This window comes from Panthera tigris, chromosome B4 (assembly GCF_018350195.1).
Source record: "Panthera tigris isolate Pti1 chromosome B4, P.tigris_Pti1_mat1.1, whole genome shotgun sequence".
In the NCBI taxonomy this organism is placed as follows: Eukaryota; Metazoa; Chordata; class Mammalia; order Carnivora; family Felidae; genus Panthera; species Panthera tigris.
Genome location: NC_056666.1, coordinates 101,822,230 through 101,848,016, shown reverse-complemented (window position 1 = coordinate 101,848,016; position 25,787 = coordinate 101,822,230). Strand labels below are relative to the sequence as shown.

General features: G+C 34.8%; 1 protein-coding gene across 3 annotated transcripts in view; it reads left to right on the top strand.

The window, feature by feature from the left end:
* The window catches only part of PAWR (pro-apoptotic WT1 regulator), a 136,488-nt gene extending 111,050 nt beyond the window's left edge, over positions 1-25,438 (top strand). Inside the window, exons 4-8 of one of the 3 annotated variants that reach the window (XR_006220074.1) lie at positions 4,932-5,079; positions 7,601-7,705; positions 9,815-9,897; positions 24,055-24,264; positions 24,899-24,985. Coding sequence is in view for 2 of the 3 variants with exons in the window: in XM_042992808.1 (XP_042848742.1) it covers positions 4,932-5,079; positions 7,601-7,705; positions 9,815-9,897; positions 24,899-24,968 (406 nt within the window). In the remaining variant the exon portion in view is untranslated. Of the gene's footprint in view, positions 1-4,931; positions 5,080-7,600; positions 7,706-9,814; positions 9,898-24,054; positions 24,876-24,898 lie in introns of those variants that run through there. The other 2 variants (XM_042992808.1, XM_007099231.3) reach the window with 2 other exon arrangements.
* The last annotated feature ends 349 nt before the right edge of the window (positions 25,439-25,787 follow it).

Here is a 25,787-nt window from a genome sequence, read left to right as displayed (position 1 = left end):
TTAAGATTTCTTCTTTGACTCATGTGTTATTTAAAAGTCTGTTAATCAATCTCTACACATTTTACAGTTTTCCAGTGATCTCTCTGCTATTAATTTCATGTTTAATTCTGTTGTGTTCTGAGAGCAGGCATTATATGATTTCTATTCTTTTATTTTAAAAAAAGTTTTTTTTAACGTTTATTTTTGAGACAGAGAGAGACAGAGCATGAACGGGGGAGGGTCAGAGAGAGGGAGACACAGAATCTGAAACAGGCTCCAGGCTCTGAGCTGTCAGCACAGAGCCCGACGTGGGGCTCCAACTCATGGACTGCGAGATCATGACCTGAGCCGAAGTCGGTCGCTCAACCGACTGAGCCACCCAGGCGCCCCTGATTTCTATTCTTTTAAATTTGTGAAGGTGGGCTTTATAGTCGAGAATATGGTTAGTCTGGGTGAATGTACCATGTGAACTTGAGAAGAATGTATATTTTGCTCCATGTGTGTTATTTTTATGTTAGTCATTTGTAACCCAAAATGTGTAAGAGCTGAAAAAAACAACAAGGATTTATTCACTTTAAAAATCTTTAATTAAAAAAAAAAATCTTTAATTAAATTTAATCAGACTTCTTTCATAAATGAGATAATTAAAAAGTAAATGTATAATAAAACTAAGTTTAAAAATCTTTTTCATTCTTTTCAATTTCTTCTTTTATTTGTATTATCTAAATCTAGGTACTAGACTTTTATAATAAGAAAACATACACCTTTTCTGAATGTGGCACTAGTAGTAAACCAAATGATGATAATTTTAGAGAGTTACAGACCAAAAGAGTTTGTGCTAGTTTTGTTGGGAAGCATTAGTTCTCTACACAGGCAAACCTTGTTTTTTATTGCACTTTGCTTATTGTACTTTGTAGTTACTGTGTTGTTTTTTGTTTTTGTTTTTGTTTTTTACAATTTGAAGGTTCAAGACCAGTGGAGGAAGGAAGTAACTGCAGATGTGGTAGAAATAACAAGAGAACTAGAATTAGAAATGAAGCCTGAAGATGTGACTGAGTTGTTGAAATCTCATGATAGAACTTTACTGGAGAGGAGTTGCTTCTTATGGATGAGCAGAGAAAAATGGTTTCTTGAGATGGGTTTTTACGTCTTCACTCCTGGTGAAGATGCTGTGAGGATTGTTGAAAGGACAACAAAGGATTTAGATAATACATAAACTTAGTTGCTAAAGTGTTGGCCGGGTTTGAGAGCTTAGACTCCCAATTTTGAAAGAAATTCTACTGTGGGTAAAATGCTATTAAACGGCATTGCATGCTACTGAGAAATTGTTCATGAAGGGAAGAGTCCTATCAATGCAGCCAACTTCACTGTTGCCTTATTTTGCTAAATTGCTGCAGCCACCCCAGCCTTTAGCAGCCACCACCCTGATCAGTCAGCAGCCATGACACCAAGGTAGGACCCCCCCCACTAGCAAAAAGATTATGACTCCATTAAAAGTTCAGATGATGGTTAGCATTTTAAAAATATTTCTAAGTTTAAGTATGAACATTTTTTTTAAACAATGTTATTGTACATTTAATAGGCTACATTATGGTGTAAATACAACTTTATATACACTAGGAAACCAAAAGTTTCATTTGACTCTCTTTATTGTGATACTTGCTTCATTACTGTGGTCTGGAACCAAACCCAAAGTGTCTTTGAGGAATGTCTGTATTGAGTTCAATTTTAGCCATAATTGGTGGGGAAGTGCTAAAACCACAGTGGCCTATTTGTAGCGGTGTGCTGGCTTCACAGCCTTAATACCATCAAAACTTAAGTGGCGTTTATGTGCATTACATAAATACATTCACAACCACAAATGCATTATTTGAAAGAAATATTACAGTTAAGAAACTGACACAAGCAGATCTTCGGGTTTTTGTATGGAATCATTGGGCTTTGTTACTTTCTTTTAAAGTCTCATTTCATGTTACTAACATTAAAAAAAAAAACTACAGACAAATGACAAGACAAAGGTGTTGGCTTGGAGATGTTGGATAAATCTGTAGCAAGGAAGGTAGTTTATGTAATACTTTCTGACAACACCATAGCTTGATATATTTAGGAACAGTTTAGTGATACAGAAGACCAACTCTTGGACAAATAAGGATAGCAAAGTAATTTTTGTTACAATTGGATGACCCATTGATTTTAATATGACAGTGATATGAAGGCAGAATTTATTTTTCAACTTCCTTGCTGACAAACACAACTTACTCTAAATCATGTAAAACTTGGAAGAGTTAACAAATCAACAAATGTGGCTTGGAGTTTTGCTTTGCTTTTGTGGGGAGGGGTATGTTCTGATTAAAGAGAGACAGTGACAAAAAATGTTGGAACATGTGCCATAATGTACATCATTCCAATTTTAGTATATGTGCTGCCGAAGTGAGCACATACCATAATGTAAATCAATGTCCTGCTTCCCTTCATTGAGAAAGCCATGCTATATCAGCTAAATTAACAGTAGTTCACTTAAAGTATGAATTGTAATTTTTGATATTTAAAAAAACTGATAGTTTGGAAGCTGAACTAGTCAACTGTTACTGTGTGCTAAGGTATATAATAATTTTCAAAGGGAAATTTTCAGATAAAAGTACTTGAACTTTGGGAAGAAAGCTTCATGTTTTTGCAAGATAAGCAACCATTTTGGTCCCCAGCTTTGTAAATATGTGAATTAGACTTATTTGCCTGATAGCTTTATTCTTTTTTAAAAATGATCTTAGCCTTCCATGCAAGGAAACTGTGTCAGATGTTTTTAATGTTATATAATATCATAGGACGAAAATGAAAGTTAGAAATTTTGGGAGAAGGTTTCCACAAATTGTTATGGGTCTTACAGTATAGTAACAATTATCAGTAAAGTAGTGATGAGTTTTGTAGTGCACATTTTATAAAATGTTAAAATCAAATACCTTACAAATTTGGTAAGACGCACTTAAAATTTTTTTATTAAAAGAAAACCCACGCATAGGAAATTAATAGATCAGGAATCCATTTTTTTCATCAAAAGCTATTTCAGATTTAACTATAATTTTGATGGATAAATTACTGGTGTTGGCACAGAGTTTAAAAAGCATAATTTTCTGGATTTGGGGTGAAAGTTAAAAATGAGTATCTTGAGCTGAAATCTCTTTAAAGTATCTTCTGTTCCTGTCAACATACATCTATGAAACCAGGTTTCCTGTTATGAGTGCTATTGAAACAAAACACAGAAGTAGTTTAGATATATCTTGTCCCTTGTGGGTAGCATTGTCATCAATTTAACCTAGAACAGGTCAGTTAGCTTCGTGGTAACCAGCTTCTGAGAGAGCTCCCAGGATGCCCTACCTCCTGGTATATACATCTTTGTAATCCCCTTCCTGCAGTAGAGGGGTGATGTGATAGTATGTCACTCCTAAGATTAGGTCATAGCAGATACTGCAGTGTCTGTCTTGGTTGCCATGTTCCTTTCTCTCTGGAAGCCAGCTGCCATGTTGTAAACAGCCCAGTGGAGAGGCCTACCTGCTGAGGAACTGAGGCTTTTGGTCAACAGCCAATAGGAAACTGAGGCCTTTTGCCATCAGCCATGTGAGTGAGCATAAAGGCAAATTCTCTAGCCCAGTCAGGCCTTCAGATGACTGTAGCCCTGACAGAAACCTCACAAAGACCTCGAAACATAACCACCCAGCTAAACTGCTTCCAGATTCCTGACCAACAGAAATTAATTGTGAGATTGTTAGTGTGTGTTGTTTTAAGCCATTAGGTTTTGGTGTAATTTTTAATGCAGTAATAGATAACTAATACAAAAAACAAGCAACCTCATATTGCATTAAAAACTTTAAATATTAGCGGGGCGCCTGGGTGGCGCAGTCGGTTAAGCGTCCGACTTCAGCCAGGTCACGATCTCGCGGTCCGTGAGTTCGAGCCCCGCGTCAGGCTCTGGGCTGATGGCTCGGAGCCTGGAGCCTGTTTCCGATTCTGTGTCTCCCTCTCTCTCTGCCCCTCCCCCGTTCATGCTCTGTCTCTCTCTGTCCCAAAAATAAATAAATTAAAAAAAAAAAAAAAGTTGAAAAAAAAAAAATTTTTTTAAAAAAAAAAACTTTAAATATTAGCATATATGCTATTAGTTCAGAGACTGTGAATTGGTATTTAATATGAAGAGTTGCTATTTAACGCATCACTTTGGGTTAAATTAGAGTTATGAAATGATGAAAGTTATTAGTGTGATAACTTTTCTATGATTGCCTATATGCATACTTCAATGAAAATACATGATTTTTTGTGATTCTTTTTTCTGTTCATTCTAAATATATTATTGAAATATAATTTAATGGGTGTGGCTAATAAAACATTGGACTTGTATTTTATATGGCCTTTTTTTTACTTTTATTTTTCCACTAGTTCATTTTTATTTGATCTTATGAAAGTATTGGTCCATGATGGTTTGGAATTTAGAAAAAAGAAAAAAAAGGAAAAACAAAGTGGGGTTTTTTGTTTGTTTGTTTGTTTGTTTGTTTGTTTTTACCACAGGTAGTCTTCATTAAGTCTCCTGTCATTGTTCTCCTAGTACCAGACACTTACTGTGTTGGTCATCTTGCTTTATTATAATTGGTTATATTCCCTGCTAAACTGAAAGCTCCCTGAAATTTTGGCAGAGGCCATGTCTTTGTTTGCTGTTACATCTTTAGTACCCAGAACAGTGTCTGGTACTTAGTAGCTACTCAGTAGATAGTGGTCAAAAGAATTAACCTTTTTTTTTTTCCAGTGTGTTGGAATAATGATTAACTTCTTTAGTTATATATGAGTTGGCTACTATGACCACGTATTCTTGGGGAGTGGTAATTATTTATGGTGAATAGAAAATATTCTTGGCATTTTTCTTGCTGAGTGTTAGATTCTTTATAAAATACAGCTTTTTATTTCCACAGCACAACTACTGCCTCTGAAGAAGATGTCTCAAGTAGATATCCCCGAACAGATAGAAGTGGGTTCAGCAGATATAATAGGGATGCAAATGCTTCAGGTAATTTGGTCTCAAGTAGCATGTTGGAAAAGAAAATTGAAGATCTTGAAAAGGTATGAATTACAAATTATTTAAGGTTGGTAAAATTAATATGCTATTGAGATTCCTTTTTTTTTTAACTTTCATAGCATTTGAAAATAATCTGAAATTTGTGTGAGACAGAGTGCCAACAAAGTGAAAAGAATGAGAGGCACTAGTGGAAGATATCATTAGTGTTAATTGGTATTTCCATATATAGTCAAGTAGCAGCATTGAACTACTGTCTTAAATATATATTTTCCAGATGCATTAGTGGTTAGGCATTTTCTGATTCCCTTATACTTTCCTATTCAATGCTGTTGGTGTTAAAACTTTTAGAAATGGAGCCAATTCTTGTATTCCTTAATATTTAATTGACACTCCCATTCTGCCAAGGGTTACCTCTAATACATTAAAGACAGTCTTTGTCTTTGTCTTCACAATGTCATGTCTATGCTGGCAATATATACTACTGTGTGTATTATATTATCTGTACAGTTTATCATATGTAGACTTTCTTCTGGGTTCTGGTTAAAGCCTAGAGCCATCTTTGGTGTTTGAAACAATTGTCAGAATAAACCTGTTCAGGAATATCTTTGAAAACAAGTCAGATGCACATTGGTATAAATTTATTAACCATATGATCTCAGGTTTTTTCCTGTAGACATTTAGCCCATAAAATTGATAATGGTCCTGAATTCCTTTCTGATTGTTGAAAATATGTTTTTTGCTGAGTTGAAATTATTCCCTGTGATATAAAGATTATTTTAAGCAGAAATTTAATGAAAAAAATTTTATAGCATTATGATCGTTTATAGTTCACATCTCAACTTTGATACCAGTTTCTGTGGGTTTAAGTAAAAAACTTTTAAGGAGTGCCTAGGTGGCTCAGTCAGTTAAACGTCCCACTTCGGCTTGGGTCATGATCTCACGGTTCGTGAGTTTGAGCCCTGCATCAAGTTCTGTGCTGACAGCTCAGAGGCTGGAGCCTGCTTCCGATTCTTTGTCTCCTTCACTCTCTTCCCCTCCCCCACTAACACTCTGTCTCTCTCTGTCTCAAAAATAAATAAATAAACATTAAATAACAAATGAAAATTTCAAGGAACACATCTAGTCTCATAGGTTTCAAGGGTTTCTTTAAAAGGTTTTTAAAGTTCCACAGGAGTTTGGATACAGTTGCTAGTAATTTGGCAGCCTCTGATTAATGAGGCCGGCTGACTGCTTTTTCTAAGGGTTAGTAGGAAAGAAGTTAAATTCTCAGACGTTTTTCAGTTCTGCTTTCCTTTTGCCCCCAAAGTAGTCAACCCAGCCCAAGGACCTGGATTCTAAATTTTTTTTTTAATGTTTATTTATTTTTGAGACAGAGAGAGACAGAGCATGAATGGGGGAGGGTCAGAGAGAGAGGGAGACCCAGAATCGGAAGCAGGCTCCAGGCTCTGAGCTGTCAGCACAGAGCCCGACGCGGGGCTCGAACCCACAGACCGCGAGATCATGACCTGAGCCGAAGTCGGACGCTTAACCGACTGAGCCACCCAGGCGCCCCCAAGGACCTGGATTCTAAATAGTATTTCTTTGAAAAAGGTGTTACATTTTTTAAAGAAGAAAAGTTTAAAAACAAGTCATCTGTTTCAGGTCTTTTATTTTACCCATTAACTGGCAGAGCCACAAGTAAAATTGAAGACGATTATTTTTCTGTTTAGAACTTTCCATGAAACCATCTCCTTTTCTTTTCTTTTTTTTTTTTTTTTTAACGTTTATTTTTGAGACAGAGAGAGACAGAGCATGAACGGGGGAGGTTCAGAGAGAGAGGGAGACACAGATTCTGAAACAGGCTCCAGGCTCTGAGCTGTCAGCACAGAGCCCGATGCAGGGCTCGAACTCACAGACCGTGAGATCATGACCTGAGCTGAAGTCGGACGCTTAACCGACTGAGCCACCCAGGCGCCCCCATCTCCTTTTCTTAAACTTTGTATTTTGGGGGCTCCTGGGTAGCTCATTTGGTTAAGCCTCTGACTTCAGTTCAGGTCATGATCTCATGGTTCATGAGTTCGAGCCCCACATCTGGCTCTGCACTGACACCTCGGAGCCTGGAGCCTGCTTTGGAGTCTGTCTCCCTGTCTTTCTGCCCCTCCCCAGCTCACACTCTGTCTGTCTCTCTCTTAAAAATAAAATAAACAATAAAAAAAATTTTGAAATCCCTGTATTTCAAATAAAAAGCTTGAATTTCCTCAAACAGGATGTTATCCATTAAAAAAAATAAGGTATTTCATTACTAAGGGTGGTGATAAACTAAAGAGGGTAAGTCATTGGGTTATTAGTATGTGTTAAAGAATTGTGTAAATATAGATTTAATCAGAAATATACAACTCCTGTATTCCTCTCATTCTTTGGGTCTTTCCTGGATGGGTTATTCCCTCCCTTAGCAAGTGACTTAAGAAATGCGTTGGAAATCTTCATATATCTAAGGTACTTCATCAGATGTGGCAGATAGATGTCATTTAAGGTTAAAAGCAACCAGTTATTTCCCAATTAATGCTTTGTAATTGTATCTACCAGGAAGTAGTAAGAGAAAGACAAGAAAACTTAAGACTTGTGAGACTAATGCAAGATAAAGAGGAAATGATTGGAAAACTCAAGGAAGAAATTGATTTGTTAAATAGAGTGAGTATTCACACGTTTCACTTGTATGGTTTCTTTTTTATTTTTCCCGGCAATTGGGTGAAAATACATATATATGAAAAGATTACTTAAATTCATTATTTTGATAATGAAATGGTAATTTGTGGTAATAAGAACCATCATTTCATTCTATAAGTGGATTTCCTCTGGCCAGTTATCAGTTGTATTCAGTTAATGCTATTCTTTGGGTGATGGACTGATGAACAGATTTGTTCAGTGTTTTGTTAGTCTGGAGGTGAGAGGCTTGGTCACCACCACACATCAAAAAGGGTGTTGGCACATAGTTGCCTCAGTGAAGAATTAAACTTGCTACTTTCTTGACATAGAAACTCCAGATGTCTTTGTGTATATTTTCACCACCTTTTCCCTCCAGTTATATAGAGGTATCTCTTACTTTAGGTTTAGGGTTACCTCAAGGTCTCGATTAGTGCTGTTTGTTGCTTTTTCTTGTTTTCAGCCCTAGAATTTACTTTTTGCTTAAGAATCAGGTATTACTGCTAGGCCATACTTAGGTAATGGTGATGAGAAGAGATACCAATGTTTTGCATTTTGGAAAGCTTTAGGTAAGATGGAGGAAAGAAATAGGTTTGCTTCAGGGAAAAAAGGAATAGATTCCTAATCAGTCTGAACTCTAACAATGAAAGAAGAGAAACTAAAGACGCTTCATTATGTGCAGACCCATTCTAATAAAGCTCTGAGGCATTAACTACAGGTGGTAGATGAGGACACTGAGAAACTTGAGTTTAACTTGCTCAAGGTCATATGTGGTGATCACATAGTAATTAGCTAAGACAGTATTTGACAGCACGTATCCCATATTCCTAATTCTAAGTAAGCTCTTCCATTCTTGTAGATAGCCTTTCATCTTGGCTTAGAACACAGGCGGTCCTCTGTTGGTTTTGGAATATGACTTAATAAAATGTGAAAATATTTTTGATGTCTGTGTGTATTAGCATTTTCTTAGGCACTATGTACATTAGAATAATTAAAACACCTGCTCTTCAGAGTTTATAATCTAGTAATACAGAAATGTATTTTATTATTTAATTCTAAATTTTAAGCAGGTCTCAGTTGTAGTGATTTTGTGAATCCTGTATATTTATTGTTGTTTTCAACAGTTAAGGTTCCCAATATCATTCATTTAGTTTGTGAGTAAATACAGATTCTGTTTTTGCTCATTTTAAAATCATTTACCTAATTGTCCAAAGGCAGTATACTGGATATCAGAGCGCTGCTATTCAGTAGCACATTTATAGTTTAAATTGATGGCTCCAAGTTTTAGATTTTTGAATTAGAAGGATAAATCTAAAAATATGTGCCTTTATGACCATCAGTAAACATTCTGCCTTGAAAAAGTTTCTTCTCATTAAAACTTAGAGGGAATTATCTTTATATTTACCAAATTTGTTGTATACCTGGGTACTAGGATTAATATAGGGAACATAGACCTGGAATCATATAACTTTAAAACTTGAGAGTGATTAGTTTACTGGCTTTCATTTTTTTTTAAGCTCTAAAACCTTTCCTCAAACAAAATATAGAGAAGCCTAAGCTGAATTGAATCAGATCAACTGTATATGCTCCAGAGCTCCTTTTCTGTATGCCTTCCTTCTGTCGCTTCCCCAGATTCCCACCCCACAAGAGACATCCTTGTTAAAGATTGTACAAGATGGTAGGAGTACATTCAGAACTTGTACCTCAATCATCTTCTACTTCGTTTGACACAGGCTGCAGTTTGAAGCCCTGAACCTCATACTGCCCACACATGTATTGTGTTCAGCCCTCAATTTGGGGGAAGGGGAGATAGGTTAAGATTCACAGCTAAAGAATCCTGATTTTTGGCTTCTCTTGAAAAACTGAAAAATCTGGCAAGAGATGATGCATGTTATCATGGTAATAATGAGGAATTGAGTAGTGGGTGCTGCCGTCAGGTGGGGCATATTCCATCTAAAGTGGTTTTCAGAACTTACCCTTCTTTCCAAATTAAATGCTTGTGTGAATTTTCTTTGTATTTTTAAGTGTTTTTATCACTTTAGAATATTTTTAAGTATTTAAAAACTCATATTTTATTTTTTTTCTTGTTTCCTTAAGGACCTAGATGACATAGAAGATGAAAATGAACAACTAAAGCAAGAAAATAAAACTCTTTTGAAAGTTGTTGGTCAGCTAACAAGGTAGAAGATTCAAGTCCCAGTGTGGAAAAAATATTTTAGAACTACTGATTGAATGTTATGGTTAATGCTAGGATAATATTCCTATGCTGCAATACATTAAGTATGTATATTTATTTCTAGAAAACAGTGGATGTTTATTTTCAAGATACTTCTTTTTCATTATTTCATAAGAGTATCAACCTTCAATTTCACAATTCAGTAACATCTTTCAGTTATTAAAATGGCAGGTTATGCCTCTTTTGGTTTTGTGTGGTATTCAAATAATATATGGTATAAAGTCACAACCATTTGAAAAATTTTATCTATGGTAGTGTATTTTCTCCCTGAAGGAATATACATGGTCTTTGTTTACATGAATTCACATACTTTTGGGGAGTTACCTGCAAATGCCTTATTACTGATGTGTGCAAACTTTTATGTGTTGTTGATTCACTCAGAAACTCATTTCTACTGTCATTTGTTCTTTCAACTTATTTTCAGCAATTTAGAGAGTGTCACACCGTTTTGTGTAACGGTCATCTTTAAAAAGGAAAGCTGTTAGGAAAAGTCACTTAATACCATGACTAGTTGGCTAAAGAAAAATATTAGAGAATACTTGAATTGTGCTGCAGTACATTAAAATATACAGTTTTGTATCTGAATGTTGAAAACAAATTTAAATCACTTCTGAAAAACATACAATTTTATAATTTCATTATAAAATTTCTTGGGTAGGTCCTACCTTTTTTATTATTTCAAGGTTTATAAGTGAACATGGGATATTAAAAAGTTGTTTATTCATCAGTCCTGGAGAGTGTGTACAATTTCAATGTATAAAAAATAATCCATATTTTTAATTATCATTTGCATTAAATAAAAACCAAAATATTTATCCACAAAAACATTTATACTTATATTTACAAAACAGTACATAAACAAAAATAGTACCAAAATACTTTCCTTATTTCTAACTTGGAGAATAATAACACTGTGATACAGTGGTCTCATGTGAAAGAATTATTCCCCTACCTCGAATTTAAGGGATTTTCTTTCCAACATTGGATTTTTAAAAACAATTTTTAAAAATTTTGAAGAATTATACAAATTTTCTATTAAATATTATTAATGTTTAGAGTTGTTTTATATTATATTTTCATGCTGAGTAAGGAAACCCCCTCTTTTAAAATATGTTAACATTAAGAAATGTCTGTCTGATAGTTGAATTGTAAACCGTATACAGATAATCCTTTTGTCCAGTTAAACATAGTAAAACCCATTTTGGGTACCCTGCTGACTCTTTTTCTTCACTTGCCAATTTCCTTCATTATTGACTATTAGAAAAATAGGGAAGTGAAACAGTTGGACCAAATGTAGAGTAAATTTTGAATTTTAAAACTCCTTGTGGTTAGATTGGCTTCTCACTTGAGAAGTTTCAACCTTGGCTAATCATCAGGATCACTTGGGTTGCTTACAAAGAATTCCCTGGCTGTAATTTCTAGCTAGATTTAGGTTGAGAGCCTGGACAGAATTTTTAAAGCTTACCATCTGATGATTCTGATCATAACCTAGGTTTGGAAATAGCTGCTGTCTATATCCTCCTATATCTTCCATTGATACCCTAGAATTAATGTATGTTAGCTACTAGCATTTTGTTTCCTTTTAGTTTATTTAATAATTTATCTGGCCCCTGGGGAAGTTTTCATATGTCTATATATATTTACCAAAAAGGTCAATGTTAGATTACCAAACTTGATATAGTTGTAGAATTACTACATAAGGACATCATTTCGGAGAACATTACCCAGCCTGGGAACAGCCACCTGCTGCCCACGTGTCACAATGGTACGCCAGGCTCAGTCACTGCCTTGGCTGTGAGGCACGCTCCTCTCCCTTCAGTTACCCTTCGGTATGTGGCAGAAATACTGGTATTACCTAGTTTTGCATCGAAGTTTTGGATGTTGTGAAAATGCTGTATCACCGAAAAATATATTAGTGTGCTGGTTTTTCAGTAAATTATTTTAAATTTCTATTTAGTCCATATGTAAGTAAAGGAATATTTCATTTTCCTTTTTAAACTTATACCAGTTATTGATGTTTTTAAAGAGTGAGGTATTTTAAAAATTTTCCTTCAGTTTATTAGGAAAAATTCCAACAATGATATTTTACATAATGGTACCTAGTACAGGAGCCTAACAGCTTAGGCAAAGCAATTCACATGCAGTCCTTCCCCCTGTTCTTAAAATGTTTATTTATATCACACATAGATTTTTACACTGAATAGTGAAAAATTAAGTAGGATCTGCTATAATTTCCTTTTAAAATTTATAAAAAGCATTGAGATTAAAAAAAAAGCATTGAGATTTTAAAAAGGTTAACTTTAAATACATGTGCACTACTTTAGAAAACTTGGCTGTTGACAATAAAGTGCTAGTATGTGAAATTATTAGTTCCATTCAGAAATTATATTTCTTCTATTTCCTGGGAATTTATGGCATAATAAAGCATATTCAAAGTTTTAATGTGTTTATGATCTTATTTTCAAAACAGTAAGTTTATTAAATAAACATGACTTATCTCCCTGATTTCTGACATGTATTAAGGCTTACAAAGTAATCTCCATTTCATTCTTCTAGAATTGTCATTAATTTTATTGCACTACAGTTGCCTTTAGATGGGAAAAGGGTGGCATTTTGTGTATTTCTAAGGGAATTTACTAAATCTAGAGATTAGCACTGTTACACCAGCTCAAACAGTTTAAAACATAGAAAATTAGGTATTGGGGCAGATACATGAATCAATGTATTCTTTTTATTTTAAAGTAACTTTTTAATTGTGGTTATTAAAGCAATGTATTCTTAAGGTGAAAAACCTACCTCATTTATAAGTTGCTTATAGTTTCACAGTTAATCTGGATTTTTATAATTAGAAATTAAAATGTAACATTTGAGTCCATTAATACTTTGTTGAAAACAATGCAAGTCAGTATAATAGACATGCCCATATGTTCAACATTGTAATACGAAACAGGAAAGACTTTGGGTTTGATCATTGATCTGGTGTTCTAGACAATAGTCATATGTACAGTGATAGTCCTCTTTTATCTTTTTTATAGTTTTATAATATTGAGTCAGTGCTTAGTAAGTTCCATGCAGTATTGGCCCTTAATAACTGTTCATGGTTTTGTTAATAGCCTGTTACAAGATTCAGGCATATATTTTCGCTTTGTAGTAAAAGAAACCAACACACCAGCTTTTCATTGGGAGCAGTAGTAAGTGAGAAAGAACTAGCATTCAGGAATCAGAACTTTAAAATAACATGTCAAAGTCAGCGCTAAACATTCTTCTATTGTATCTAAACCATTCCTAATATGTAACAGTAAGCTTGACTTCCTTTGCTTTGGAACTGTGCTCACTCTCTTAAGGAAAGGGCATCCCATCAACCAGCATTGTAATTTGTGTTACTTGTCTGAGAACTAGTGCCACTTTTGTTGTTCTATTAAACTGAAAGCATAATACCAATAGACAACAAACGTCTTGCTCATCAGGTGCCTTCCCGCCTTTTGTTAAATTTCTCACTGATGTATAGAAGTTAGTTGTTTCATTCTCAGTATTAAGACTTGAAAAACTACCCAAGAAAACCTGAGCCCATATTGTTTTTGTTTTTGTTTTTGTTTTTGTTTTATTTTACTTAGCTGGATTGTTACAGCATGTTAAAATCATATCCCCATTCTAAAAATAATTACGTGTGAGTATGCGAGAGGACTATGGATGAGGAGTATAAATACATTAAATTTTCATATCTGTTCTTCTGGCAAGTATTTAGTAGTCTACTAGGTATATCATTATAGTTATTATAGAGGTTTTTTAAAAAGGGACATGGACCAGCCTTTCCATTTAGCAGTGTACAATCTATGTAGTATGTGTCAATAGCACAAAATACAATCTTAATTAGCATTAGTTGGTCTAATCTAAATAGTTAATTCAAAAGTGTATTTTTGGTATTAATTATCTAGCCATTGTCTTTTAGGTCTAGTAATAGGTACCATTTAATTTGCTGCAGCATTTACTGAATGGTGGATTGGAAGACCTGATGTATATTGGGAAGTATCTTACCATATTTCATTTAGGTAATTGTGCTTTATGAAAAGAACATTGTTAAGGAATTTATAGCAGTAATAAAGTAGAAACAGTTCAGTGCATTTCAGATACACCAACCTGTTAATGGTATGCTCTCTATACATTATTGATTACTGGTTGTTTTAAGACATTTACATCTAACAGTTCACATACAGGCACATACTATTTTGGTAATAATAGAATGTTAGTGATGATCACTCGATGGACACCGATTATGTGCCTGTTTTGTCTTGAATCTCTCTCTAGATGCCTAATAGATGTATATTACCTTTTTTGGTGAAATTTTTTTTGACAGATCTGCCTATTTTATTCAGGGTTTTTATTATGTTTTTCTTCTAAGTTTAAGTATCAGATGGCTGTTATTATCAGCAAAAACCATAAGAAAACTAAAATTTATTGTTTCATTGAAAAATCAGTTAATTCAGGTAATTAAACATTTGAGGAAAACACCTGGATAATTTATTGACCGCATTAATACTGTGTAGGGAGCTTTCATAATTCCCATTGCATAGGTTTTGTTATGGAGTAGTCAACGATATAGATTCATTCTTAAATACTCAATGAAAAAATAAATTTTCATTTATTTTTCAACACTAATTATGTTTTTATTCCTGAACTATCAGTAAAACTCTGACCATCAGTTTTATTTTTGAAGTTAAGGGATAATGCAAATATTCTAATTAACTTGTGTACCTCTTACCGAAAGAGTATGCAGTACTTTTAAATCTTTAGTATATATTATTATAGAAAGAATAATGTTTTAAAAAACAAAAATGCAGTGTTGATAAGATCTGTATACATTAATGGTGGGACTTCTTGAATAAGTGAGGAAGTGTACAAATGTTCAATCTGATTGAAAATTTTTAGTTGTGTTTTAAAACTACACGAATAATTCCTTAATTCAAAATTGGAGCTGTTCCCAACTAAATCTGATGGTGTTCAAAGAATTTCAGGCCCTTCATAGTTTGAAAAAGATAAGTAGGGGTCTGGGAATGTAAAAATCTGGTCTTTGTTTTTTGAGTAAATGGTTTACATAACCTTTTGCTAATGTGTCATTCTTCATACACCTGCACAAGCTAATCAGTCTTCTTTACTTCTAGAACTCTAAATTAATCTTGTCAGTAATGTCATACATGTCTAACAAGTGAACAAGCATCCTTCAGTCAGACTGTTTAGATAATGTCTCAAGTCCTTATATAAGAACCTACTCCATTAGCAAGCCTATTGAAAAAATTTGCAAGACCTTTTAGTCTTAATTGTATCTGGAAGCCTTATCTTAGACTTCATCAAATTCCTATTTTTTTTCTTCTGGATTCACTCTGTGCATACACACAATTCTGTCAGTAGCTGTATACTACCAATATACTAATCTCATGTGTCTGGTTTTTCTTTTCACCTCTACAAGAGGTTAGTTACCTTTTCTTCCTGGCCAACTTCTTGGAAAGAATTTATATGATGTTGGACCTTCATGTTAAAGAGATAGGACTGGTTATAATATCCTTTATAATCCATTTTATTTTGATATCTAACCAGATAACGTTGAAAAGGAAGCTAGAAGGCAAAACTTCCCTTTTAATACTGGACAAAATGCAAAATGCACAGTTTTATTCTTCACTTTCAAAAAACTTGTGTGGCTGAATAAAGATGCATTTAATAAAGGAAGAAACTACCTACTTGATATCATAGATGAGAGATATGAAAAAATTAATATGAACCAGTTAGTAAAAGTAGATTGGACTTTGACTTTACACATGTGAAAGAAAAGCAAAATAAGAATTTTGTGTTATTCGCATTAAAATGTGCAGAATTATTCAGTATAAGTTATAGTCTTAACACATATATAAGCAGTTGCTTTTCTGTTTAGACATATCACGGGACATGAAATCCACAGCCTTTATGTTACAGGTTTATATCTAGAGAAATATTTGCATTCCTTTAAAATGTGAACTATTTACTGTGGTTAAACAAAGGTACATGATGTCATCTGTGGACATCTTGGCCTTATGGAAACAAATTATTAAGAAAAATTAATAGGCATCTGATTTATCATTCTTGTAGTACAGGAGTGTAACCAAAGCTATCAGAGCCATAGGAAATTCCATTTTCTTTTAAGAACCTGGAAATCACTTTTGGTAAAAATGCATTTGTTTGATATGTAGTGTTAAAGATAGTCGGAAAATTACTAGTTTTCCATAGAAAATTGAAAGACTCATGTGTGGATGATTTGGAACAATGAACAACATCAATAATTTAAAGTAAAATTATGCCAGTAACTGTCACATTAACCGCACTCTTTAAAGTGAATCAGTGAAAATTGTAATGGGATGAGTGAATGGACATTTTGGAAATGCTAAATGATTGTCATAGGGGGCCTAAAAGTGCCTTTTGTTTCTTGCAGCTCCTGTAAGATCAGTGTATGGCTTAAGGCTTAAGATGTTCTGCTAAGCATAGTGACTCACTTAGTTAACAATTTGAGCACAACTGTAACCCTAATGTAGTATAGCACAAGAACATTAAATAATTAGTAATTCAGTAGCTGTGTTTGCCAGGCATTGTGTTAAGTGCTGTGATACTTTTTTATTCACTTCTTTAAAACTTGTGCAAGCTACAGATTGGGAAGAGTAATTTGCTCAAAGCCACAAAGCAGTGCTTTGTGCTTATGCTGTGATATATTCACTTTTATGATGTAATCATTGTCCTATTAAATACTAATAATTCTCAAAGTGTGGTCCCCATACTAGTAGTATTGGCTTCACTTAGAAACCTATTAGAAAGAGAAACTCCCGACACCTGAATGAGGTGAGGCTCGGCAATCTATGTTTTAACAGGCCCTTCAGGTAATTCTGATGCAGGTCAAAGCTTGTAGATTTGCATTGCACATTTCTATTTTTAAATAAAGATCTGGGGGTTTCTTTTTGGACAGTGTATAAATAATATAACATGAACTTGTAAAAAAAAAAAAAAAAAGGAATCTTTTCATTGTTGCTTATATTGCAAAAGACTGTATCAGGAAAAGCCCCAGCATGGATACTGGCAGCTTGACATCACTACATTAGTTTAGTGTTATCTCTGGAACTCAAATGGATTCTTAAGTCCAAGAGACTGTGGAATGAAATCTTTGTTTTACTGTGTTAAGCTCGATCTCTGTTATTGTCTAAAGGTTTTTGGTAACAATAATGCATTTTTTTTCAAATTTTAAAACTTTATTGGAATAAATAAATGTATGTTTCATCACTTACAGTTTTGCTTTTGTTGGTTTTGTCTTTTTTTTTTTTCTCCTTGTGTGGACCCTATCGAGTGGCGTATGGGGAGGTTGAATCTTCAGAGTTTACTCTCTGTGACCTCAGAAAATCAGTAGCATTTCTAGCTAATTGATCAGTGAGGAGAAATCAAGTGTTGCATCCCAACGAGTAAAGAAAAAATTTAAAGTCTATTATGTATTAATTTCGAATCATTTTTTTCTTACATGATGAGATAGTTTATTATTTTTTAATTATTTTCTTCTGCTTTTTAAATACTTTAGAGCAATTTTAGGTTACAGAATTACTATGAAGGTAGTATGGAGAGTACTCAAATATCCCACAGCCAATTTCCCTGGTTACTAATGTTTTACATTAGTATAGTGCATTTGTCACAGTTAATGAACCAATATTGATATGTTATTATTAAAATCCATACCTGATTCAGATTTCCTTAGTTTTTCTCTCATATCTTTTCTTTGTTCCAGGATCCAATCTATGATACCCCACTACATTTAGGAGTTATGTCTCTTTATACTCCTCTTAGTTGTGACACTTTCTTAGACTTTTTGTATTTTTGATGACCTTGATAGTTTTGAGGATCACTAGTCAGGTATTTTTCATTTCTTACTATGGACATTTTCAGATATACAAAAAAGTTGAGAAAATAGTTATCCATATCTTACGAATCTTATTTTATCCCCCATTTTTTTCTTTTTTTGCTGGGGTATTTTAAAGTTAAATTTCAGGGGCGCCTGGGTGGCTCAATCGGTTGAGTGTCTTACTTTTGATTTTGGCTCAGGTCATGATCTCAGGGTCTTGGGATCAAGCCCCGTGTTGGGCTCTGCACTTAGCATGGTGCCTGCTTGGGATTCTCTCTCTCCCTTTGCTGCTCTTCCCCTCTGCTTCAACAATAAGTAAAATGAAAAAAAAATTAAATTTCAATCATCCTATCATTTCACCTATAAATATTTGAGTATCTCTATTAGATAAGGACTTAAAAAACAACCACAGTGTTATCCCACCTAACAATTTCAATGCTATTTGAAAACACTCGTAAGTAAGCAGGAGCTAGGGGAGGTTGGGAAGACATTGGTACAGGTTTGACTACTATGAAGGAAAACGGGAAGGATGGCTGAGCAGGAAGTCTTAATCCACAGTGCAGTTCAAAAAGAGTTTTAGCAAGGTGTAAAAGTCCTCAAATCAAAGGTGCCTGTTGGTGTTCATAAAAGTAGACCCACATCTTACAGGAGTGGGCTTGACTATATATTCCTGCTCTGCTGTAGGAAACAGGCCTCTGTTAAACACCATGGTGGATTCAGACCTTAGCAGCTGGGACAGTCAATTACCCACCCCATATTAAGTGACTAGCAAGGCCCCTTTGCCTGGCTGCCACCATGGGTAGTACTTTGTGTTCACATTTCCCTAGATAGCTCAGAAATGCCTTTTTACTGTTAGTTCATTCAGATAAAGATTCAGTTGAGAGTCATCCACTGTATTTGATTAGTATGTCTCTTAAGTCTTTTTTAGTCTACAAATTAGACACACCTCCAATTTTTATGCCGTTTTTCAAATTGAAGAAATTAGATTATTTGCTTTATAGAATTTCCCACATTCTAGATTTGACTAATTGCATCTTTATGATGCTGTTTAACTTGCCCTGTATCCTCTCTTTTTCCTGTAAATTGTTAATTAGATGCAGAGGCTTTATTAGATTCAATTTATATTCTTTTGGACAATAATTCATAGGTGGTGTGTACTTTCTATTGAATCACATGAGATACAATGTGTCTTTTCTCACTTTTAGTGATGTTAAGATTAACATTCAGATACTATTATTATGTAAAAAAAGTTTTTTTAATGTTTATTTTTGAGAGACAGAGACCGAGTATGAGGTGGGGAGGGGCAGAGAGAGAGGGAGACACAGAATCTGAAGCAGGCTCCAGGCTCTGAGCTGTCAGCACAGAGCCTGACACATAGCTCAAACTCACGTACTGCAAGATCATGAGCTGAGCCGAAGTCAGATGCTGAACCAACTGAGCCACCCAAGTGCCCCTATCATATAGTTTTCTAATTCTATCATTCTATTTACATTAGTAGGAATTCTTAAAAGAGAAACTTTTCATTTATCAATTACTTGATTGCCCTAAAAGATGGGTAAGATCACATTGATTTTTCCCTTCATTTATTTTAATAATGAGCCACAGCTCAAACAATCTCCAAAGGTAAGTCATATATTTGTTTATATATTTAATGTGTTTTAGTCCACTGCAGTCATTATTTTTATATCCAGATTATATCATGTGTAGCTGGTAGGAGTTTTCCAGGTTGGCTCTTGTGTCCTTTTGGTCCTTCCTTGTTTTCCAGCATAAAGTATTCAGTCTCATCTTGTACATTCCCTTTCAGGACCCAGAATCAAGAGCTACATTTCTTTGTAGAAAACTAAAGCTTTGATAGTCATTGAAATCATCAGATGAGGTTGTGCCTGGGTGGCTCAGTCTGTTGGGCATCTGCCTTCAGTTCAGGTCATAATCTGACGGTTCTTGAATTCGACCCCTATGTCAGGCTTTGTGCTGACAGCCCAGAGCCTGGAGCCTGCTTCAGATTCTGTGTTTCTCTCCCCCCTCCTCTGCTCATGCTCTCTGTTTCTCTCTCAAAATAAATAAACATTAAAAAGTTATCAAATGATACAAAAACCAGAAGGCATTTATAGAGCTCTTCTTAACTGTAAAAGCTATATATGGACATTGAGACATATTCCAACTTCTACTTTTACTGGAAAATTTGAAGGAGGTGACAGAACTATACTTGTTCCTTTGCCATTTTCATTTATTTTTCTCATTTTCTATTCAAATAGGTCTTAAATGTATCTTGATATTTTTTTTTAATTTGGAAATTTAAATCTATTCATGCTTGTTGAAAATTTCAGGAGATTGATTATAGAAGTCAAGATTTTCTTTTGAGTAAAGTGTTCATATTAGAATTCAGCCACCAACTGTGTAGAAATGTATAGATATTCATTGTTGGGCTTGAAAAGAGAGCTGATATAATAAGCTAAAATTCATAATAAAAAAAGGTGTGCAAATTGTGGTTTCTGCACCCCACAACATTAAAATTTGACTCAAGCTCATAGTATGGATTTTAGTAGAGACTATACATTTCCATTTCTAGTCATTCTGCATGAGGATCTATGCAGAGGTACTGGCCATTGTCAAGTCTTCACAGCAGGTTGTGAGGCAGTCCTGAGAGGAGGAGTAAGAATGTTGGATGATGGAATGCAAACTGGTACAGCCACTGGAAAATAGTATGGATGTTCTCAAAAAATTAAACATAGCACTACCCTGCAATCCAGTAATTCCACTTGTGAGTATTTACCCAAAGAACACGAAAACAATAATTTGAAAAGATCTATGCACCCCTATGTTTATTGAAGCATTATTTACAATAGCCAAAATATGGAAGCAGCCCAAGTGTCCATTGATGGATGAATGAATGAAGAAGGTGTGTGTGTGTGTGTGTGTGTGTGTGTGTGTGTGTGTGTATGGAAAACACAAGGGAATATTACTCAGCCATAAAAAACTATGAAATCTTGCCATTTTTAGTGACATGGATGGAGATAGGATAATTGAAATAAGAGAAAGACATGCCATATGATTTCAGTCATGGGATTTAAGAAACAAAATGAATGAAGGGGAAAAAAGACAAACCAAGAAACAGACTCTTTTAACTATAGAGAACAAACTGATGGTTACCAGAGGGGGGATGGGTGATATATGTGAAGGGGATTAAGAGTACATTTAATGTTGTTGGGCATTGAGTAACATATAGAATTGTTGAATCACTATCTTATACACTTGAAACTAATATAACACTGTATGTTAACTATATTAGATTTTTTAAAAGGCATCAGGTTGAGTGTTAAGTTACATGTTGCTTAATATAAGCTCCTTTACTTTTTTAAATGAAGAAAAAAGTGTTGGATGATGGCTAGAAGCAGTGTGAAGTTGCCCCATGACTGACTGAGCCACCAGGAGTCCTTACTAGTGCTTAGAATAAAGCCCAGCTGCTGTCAGCCATCACCTGGGGGACCATGTAATAATACTGGCAAATGATTTTCTCCATTCCTGCCCATGCCTTCATCTGGAAAGAAGGATCCATTCCTTTATTCCAGATTATGGAAACCAACTATAACCTAAATTCTTGCATTTTGTATCTTGCATTGGTTCACAAATACTTAATGCATACTATTTTGTGTTAGTCTTTGTACTAAGTACAAAGGACATTGCAGTGAAAAAAATTGTAGCCTACACCATTCTATTCTTTATTGCCCAATAAAAAAGTTGACACAGGGTTGAAGAGTGCTGCTTTTAGAATGTCCTTTGGACTTTTACAAAAGATGAGAATTGAAATTCACTTATCTTTTGAGCCTCAATACATGTCATGGGGCTATCTAGTTTATGTTATCAAAATCATGCTTATAAATCTAATGTTTGGGAAAGATTTATTCCCTTAATCTTGAAAAAATTGAGAGTGTGGATATTGAGCATAAATTCATATTTTCATTAATTTGTTAGATGAATTTTAGTTTTGCCCCTAAATCATGTCTTCAGTGGCCGATGATAGTAAGTCTTCGGTGGGAGTCAGGGCCCCACGTTTTCTAGTATCTTCTGGCCATCTGAACCATTTGTAATTATTCATAGTTTATATGTTAAATCTTATATTGAATTTCAAATATCTGTGTTTTTATAGCTCATAAAATTCCCAAAGTCACCCATGGTTAGGTAAAACTTTCTTCCTGGGTTTTACTTTTTTTCTGAGCTTTGTGATTGAGTAAGTATGGTGTACTTTATAGGCTGTTGTTGTCTAGTTACTTGAGAAACACTCCCCCTGTGGTGAAATCATCCATTCACCACCTCCCCCCCCCCCCGCCTTTTTTTTAATTGGTCAGGACACTTTTATCCATTTCCTGTTATTCGTGCCTAAAGATTTATTTCATTTGGAAAGGATATATGTGGGGGGATTAGATCCAATTTTGAGGATTTACCCCTGGTTGACTTACAGAGTAGCATTAGTCTTTTATAACTGAGATTAAAAAAAAAAAAAAACTCTTAAAAATAACATATTGGTAAGAGCTGTTTCTCTTTCCCAGGCTACTTGAGGAGGTTCTCTTACTTGGTCTCAAGTGGGTTTATAACATCTTCCTCACTAACTTTTTGTTTTTTAAAGATTTTAAGTAATCTGTATATCCAACGTGGGGCTCAAATTTACAACCCCAAGATCAAGAGTCACATGTTCCACCAACCGAGCCAGCCAGGTGCCCCCTTGCCGAACTTTTAAAAAACTGATTGTCTCTGTGCAGATGAGGAAGTAAGACTAAGAGGAGCATGTTATTTACCCTGATGTCGTGTCACGTGGCAGTAGAAGTGGAATCATACTTTGCTGGTACCTGAAAACAGGTGTCTGACTACTGCTAAGATTAGTCTGTGACACAGGTCTGTTTCGGGGGAAGGTTAGAGATTACAAAATACTAATTTCTAAATTAGAAAGTTATAAAACTTATTTTTTGATAGCAGAAATTAACGTTTTCATTTTATCCTTGCCTCTTTAGAACATGATTTCAAGTCAGTGTTACATTGTTCAGTGAAGCATTGTTTCTTTAAGTGTGATAGTTCCTCTACTCCTACATCAGAGTCACCTGGAGTCTACAGGAATACTCAGATGAATCAGATGTCTCTGTCCTCAAAAAGCTTACATATGGTTAAAGAATAGAATCTATACAAGCAAAAGAGGAGTGAGAGATTAAATTCTTCAAGGACTAGGATAAACTTCTTTAGGACCTAGCATTTGAAGCAAACTTTGAAGGAGCTGAGGGAGGGTTAGTATTTGTCATAGGAATATTTAGCAATAGTTATTCATCATCTGCTGAGTCATGGTACTACAGCCGAGGGCTGCATCTAATGTTCTTTGTATACACACTAATTTGGAAGTCACAGCTTCCAAATTAGACCCACCTGACCACTAGTTTTCAAGTTCAGACCTACGTGAATTCAGATCCTGGTTGTACCACTATTAGCTGTGTGACCTTGAACGAGTTCCTTTATAATTTCACCACCTGCAACAAGGACAAAATAGTGCCTAACTTAGTTGGGTCATTGTGAAGAATAAATGAGATGATGCATGTAAAATGTGTGATACAACACCTGTTCATAGCTATGATGGGAAAAGAATTAAAATGAAGGTAACTCTTACAGTGTGATTTATACCAGTGAAGAAACATTGTAACAGTTAATCTTTCCTGAAATTGGGGGAAAAAAAGGCTATCAGGAAGTTCTGGATAAGCAATAAAACTACCATCTGGTTTTAGATTTCTGCTTTTCTAGGGTGGCTGTCCTTAGAAGTCCAAATGAGGCAAGTCAGAATTCTGTCCTAAACTAGAATGCAGGATGTGCTGATTCAAATGTAATGTAATCTATATCCCCTGCTAAATGTAACTGTTGAAGGAATATTGAACAGTCTTGGGTAAAGAAAAATATCTTTTAGAAATAAAGAGCTTCTTGAGTTAGTTTATTTGAGAGGCTCTAAGTATTTCTCAGGTCTCTCTTCTCTCTAAATCCCCAGCCTCAGCTTGGGCCTGTTTTCCTACTAAGAATTGTCTCTGCATGGACTCCTGAACAAACATATTCCAGGGCAGTGTCATTAACCAAGCTGATATGGGAACTAAACAAACAGGGTGAATCAGCTTGAATTCATGAAGGTTGGCAACAAGTCAATTTCTTTCTCTACCTCTCCACTTGTTTTTTCAGTGTACCTGATTACCAGTGACCGGTGTGTCCTGATAAGAGAACAGGAAGCATATCAAAGCAAGAGGTTGTTTATCTACTGACCCTCCTGGAGAACAAGAAGCATTTTTTCTTGATTTGGATATGTGTACTATAAGACAGCAAAACAGAGGATGGCAGTTCTAGGTGTTAGCACTAGGGATGATTTTTTAATCACGGCAGAATGCCACAGAGGTATTTAAAACATTTTTCCTTTTGAATTGCACAAGTTGGAAAGTAATGTTTGTCCTCTGGCCTAAAAAAAGAGTCTTAACTGGAATGTGGATATTTTATTGTCCAATTATACGTATATTAACTTGAAATTGTACACAGTCTAATTCCTTTCGTGTTTTTTAGATATTGGATTTTATACTTGTGTGTTCTTAGATCTTACATATCTGATTAATATCTCTCTAGTAAGACAATACCTTGCTCAGCTTAATCATAGGTAATTTACTTGTCATGTGACATTTGTAGAGTATAAGAAAGTTTAATCTATTTTAATAAAGTTCAGAAGTAGGAACTTTTCTCTCCCATGAGTGAGATTAATGAGAAACATTAAGGCAAGCAATTATGCTTTTTTCAACTAAAAATATTTGGGACTTCAGTTTAAATTGGTGGGGGTTACCAAAGGTAATATGGTTTTAAGGAGGTAGTTGGATTTTCTTAACATCTTAAAAGTGGCCAACTAAGCCACCACACAGAGAAAGATTGAAAGGAATTTCAAAAATATATATTCCCCATTGAAAAAAAGTAAAAAGCCATCCCTAAAATAGTGAAGTGCTGCTATATCTAGAAATAAAACTAGGACGTCCCTTTTCTCTTCTAGATTTGCACCCTTTCCGAGGGCTACTCTGGACTCCATTGGTAGGGGAAGCTTTTCCAGGACTGTCCTCTAACGGTACAGAAATAATTGGCATTTGCTGTCTGTGTGCATTTTCCTTTTGAAAAAGCCCATAGGAGGTTTTCAAATACTTGTTTGAATAAGTAAATAAAAGAAACAACGAAGGAGTGAATGAGAGACCTTGGTTGCTACTTTAGCCTAACCCTGAGTCTTACTTATTACACGTTTTGTGACTGTTAGGAAGTACTTTACCCATGGCTTTGTTTCCTTGTCTACAAAGTGGAGTTAATAACACCTACCACATAAAGTACTTAATAAATGTTTGAGTATCTGAATTAATCACTGGGTCCAGTTCAGATACACTGACTGAGTCCCGTTTTCTGGGGTCTGGCGATTTGCCCTTTTAACAAAATCTGTTGGTGATTCTTATGCATCCAAAGTTTGAAAAACACTCATTTAAACTGTACTATTTATTGGGTAGGGTACTATGATAGATGCCCAAGGCAGTATAAAAACGAATCAAATGGTCTCTGTCTTCGATAAATTTACATACGGTTAAAGGATAGACATAATGTAAATAAAGCACAGAGGAAGGAGAGATTAATCCTCTTAAGGGATTGGTAAAACTTCTTAAGGATCTAGCATTTGTAAGGATTAAGTAAGAATTTTAAAAAATGCCTGGATCAATGTATGTCGCGTGGTAAATGCGTAACTTGGTATTATTATTTCCACATATGCTTTGTCTATATAGTCCATTCCTTTCTTCCTAGTCTATAAGGACTGTGTCTATATTTTCGATAGATCTCCCCCATTCAATTTATAAATTATTTTGGATGACTATACTGCCTTTTCTGAATGATTTTCATGATTTTTT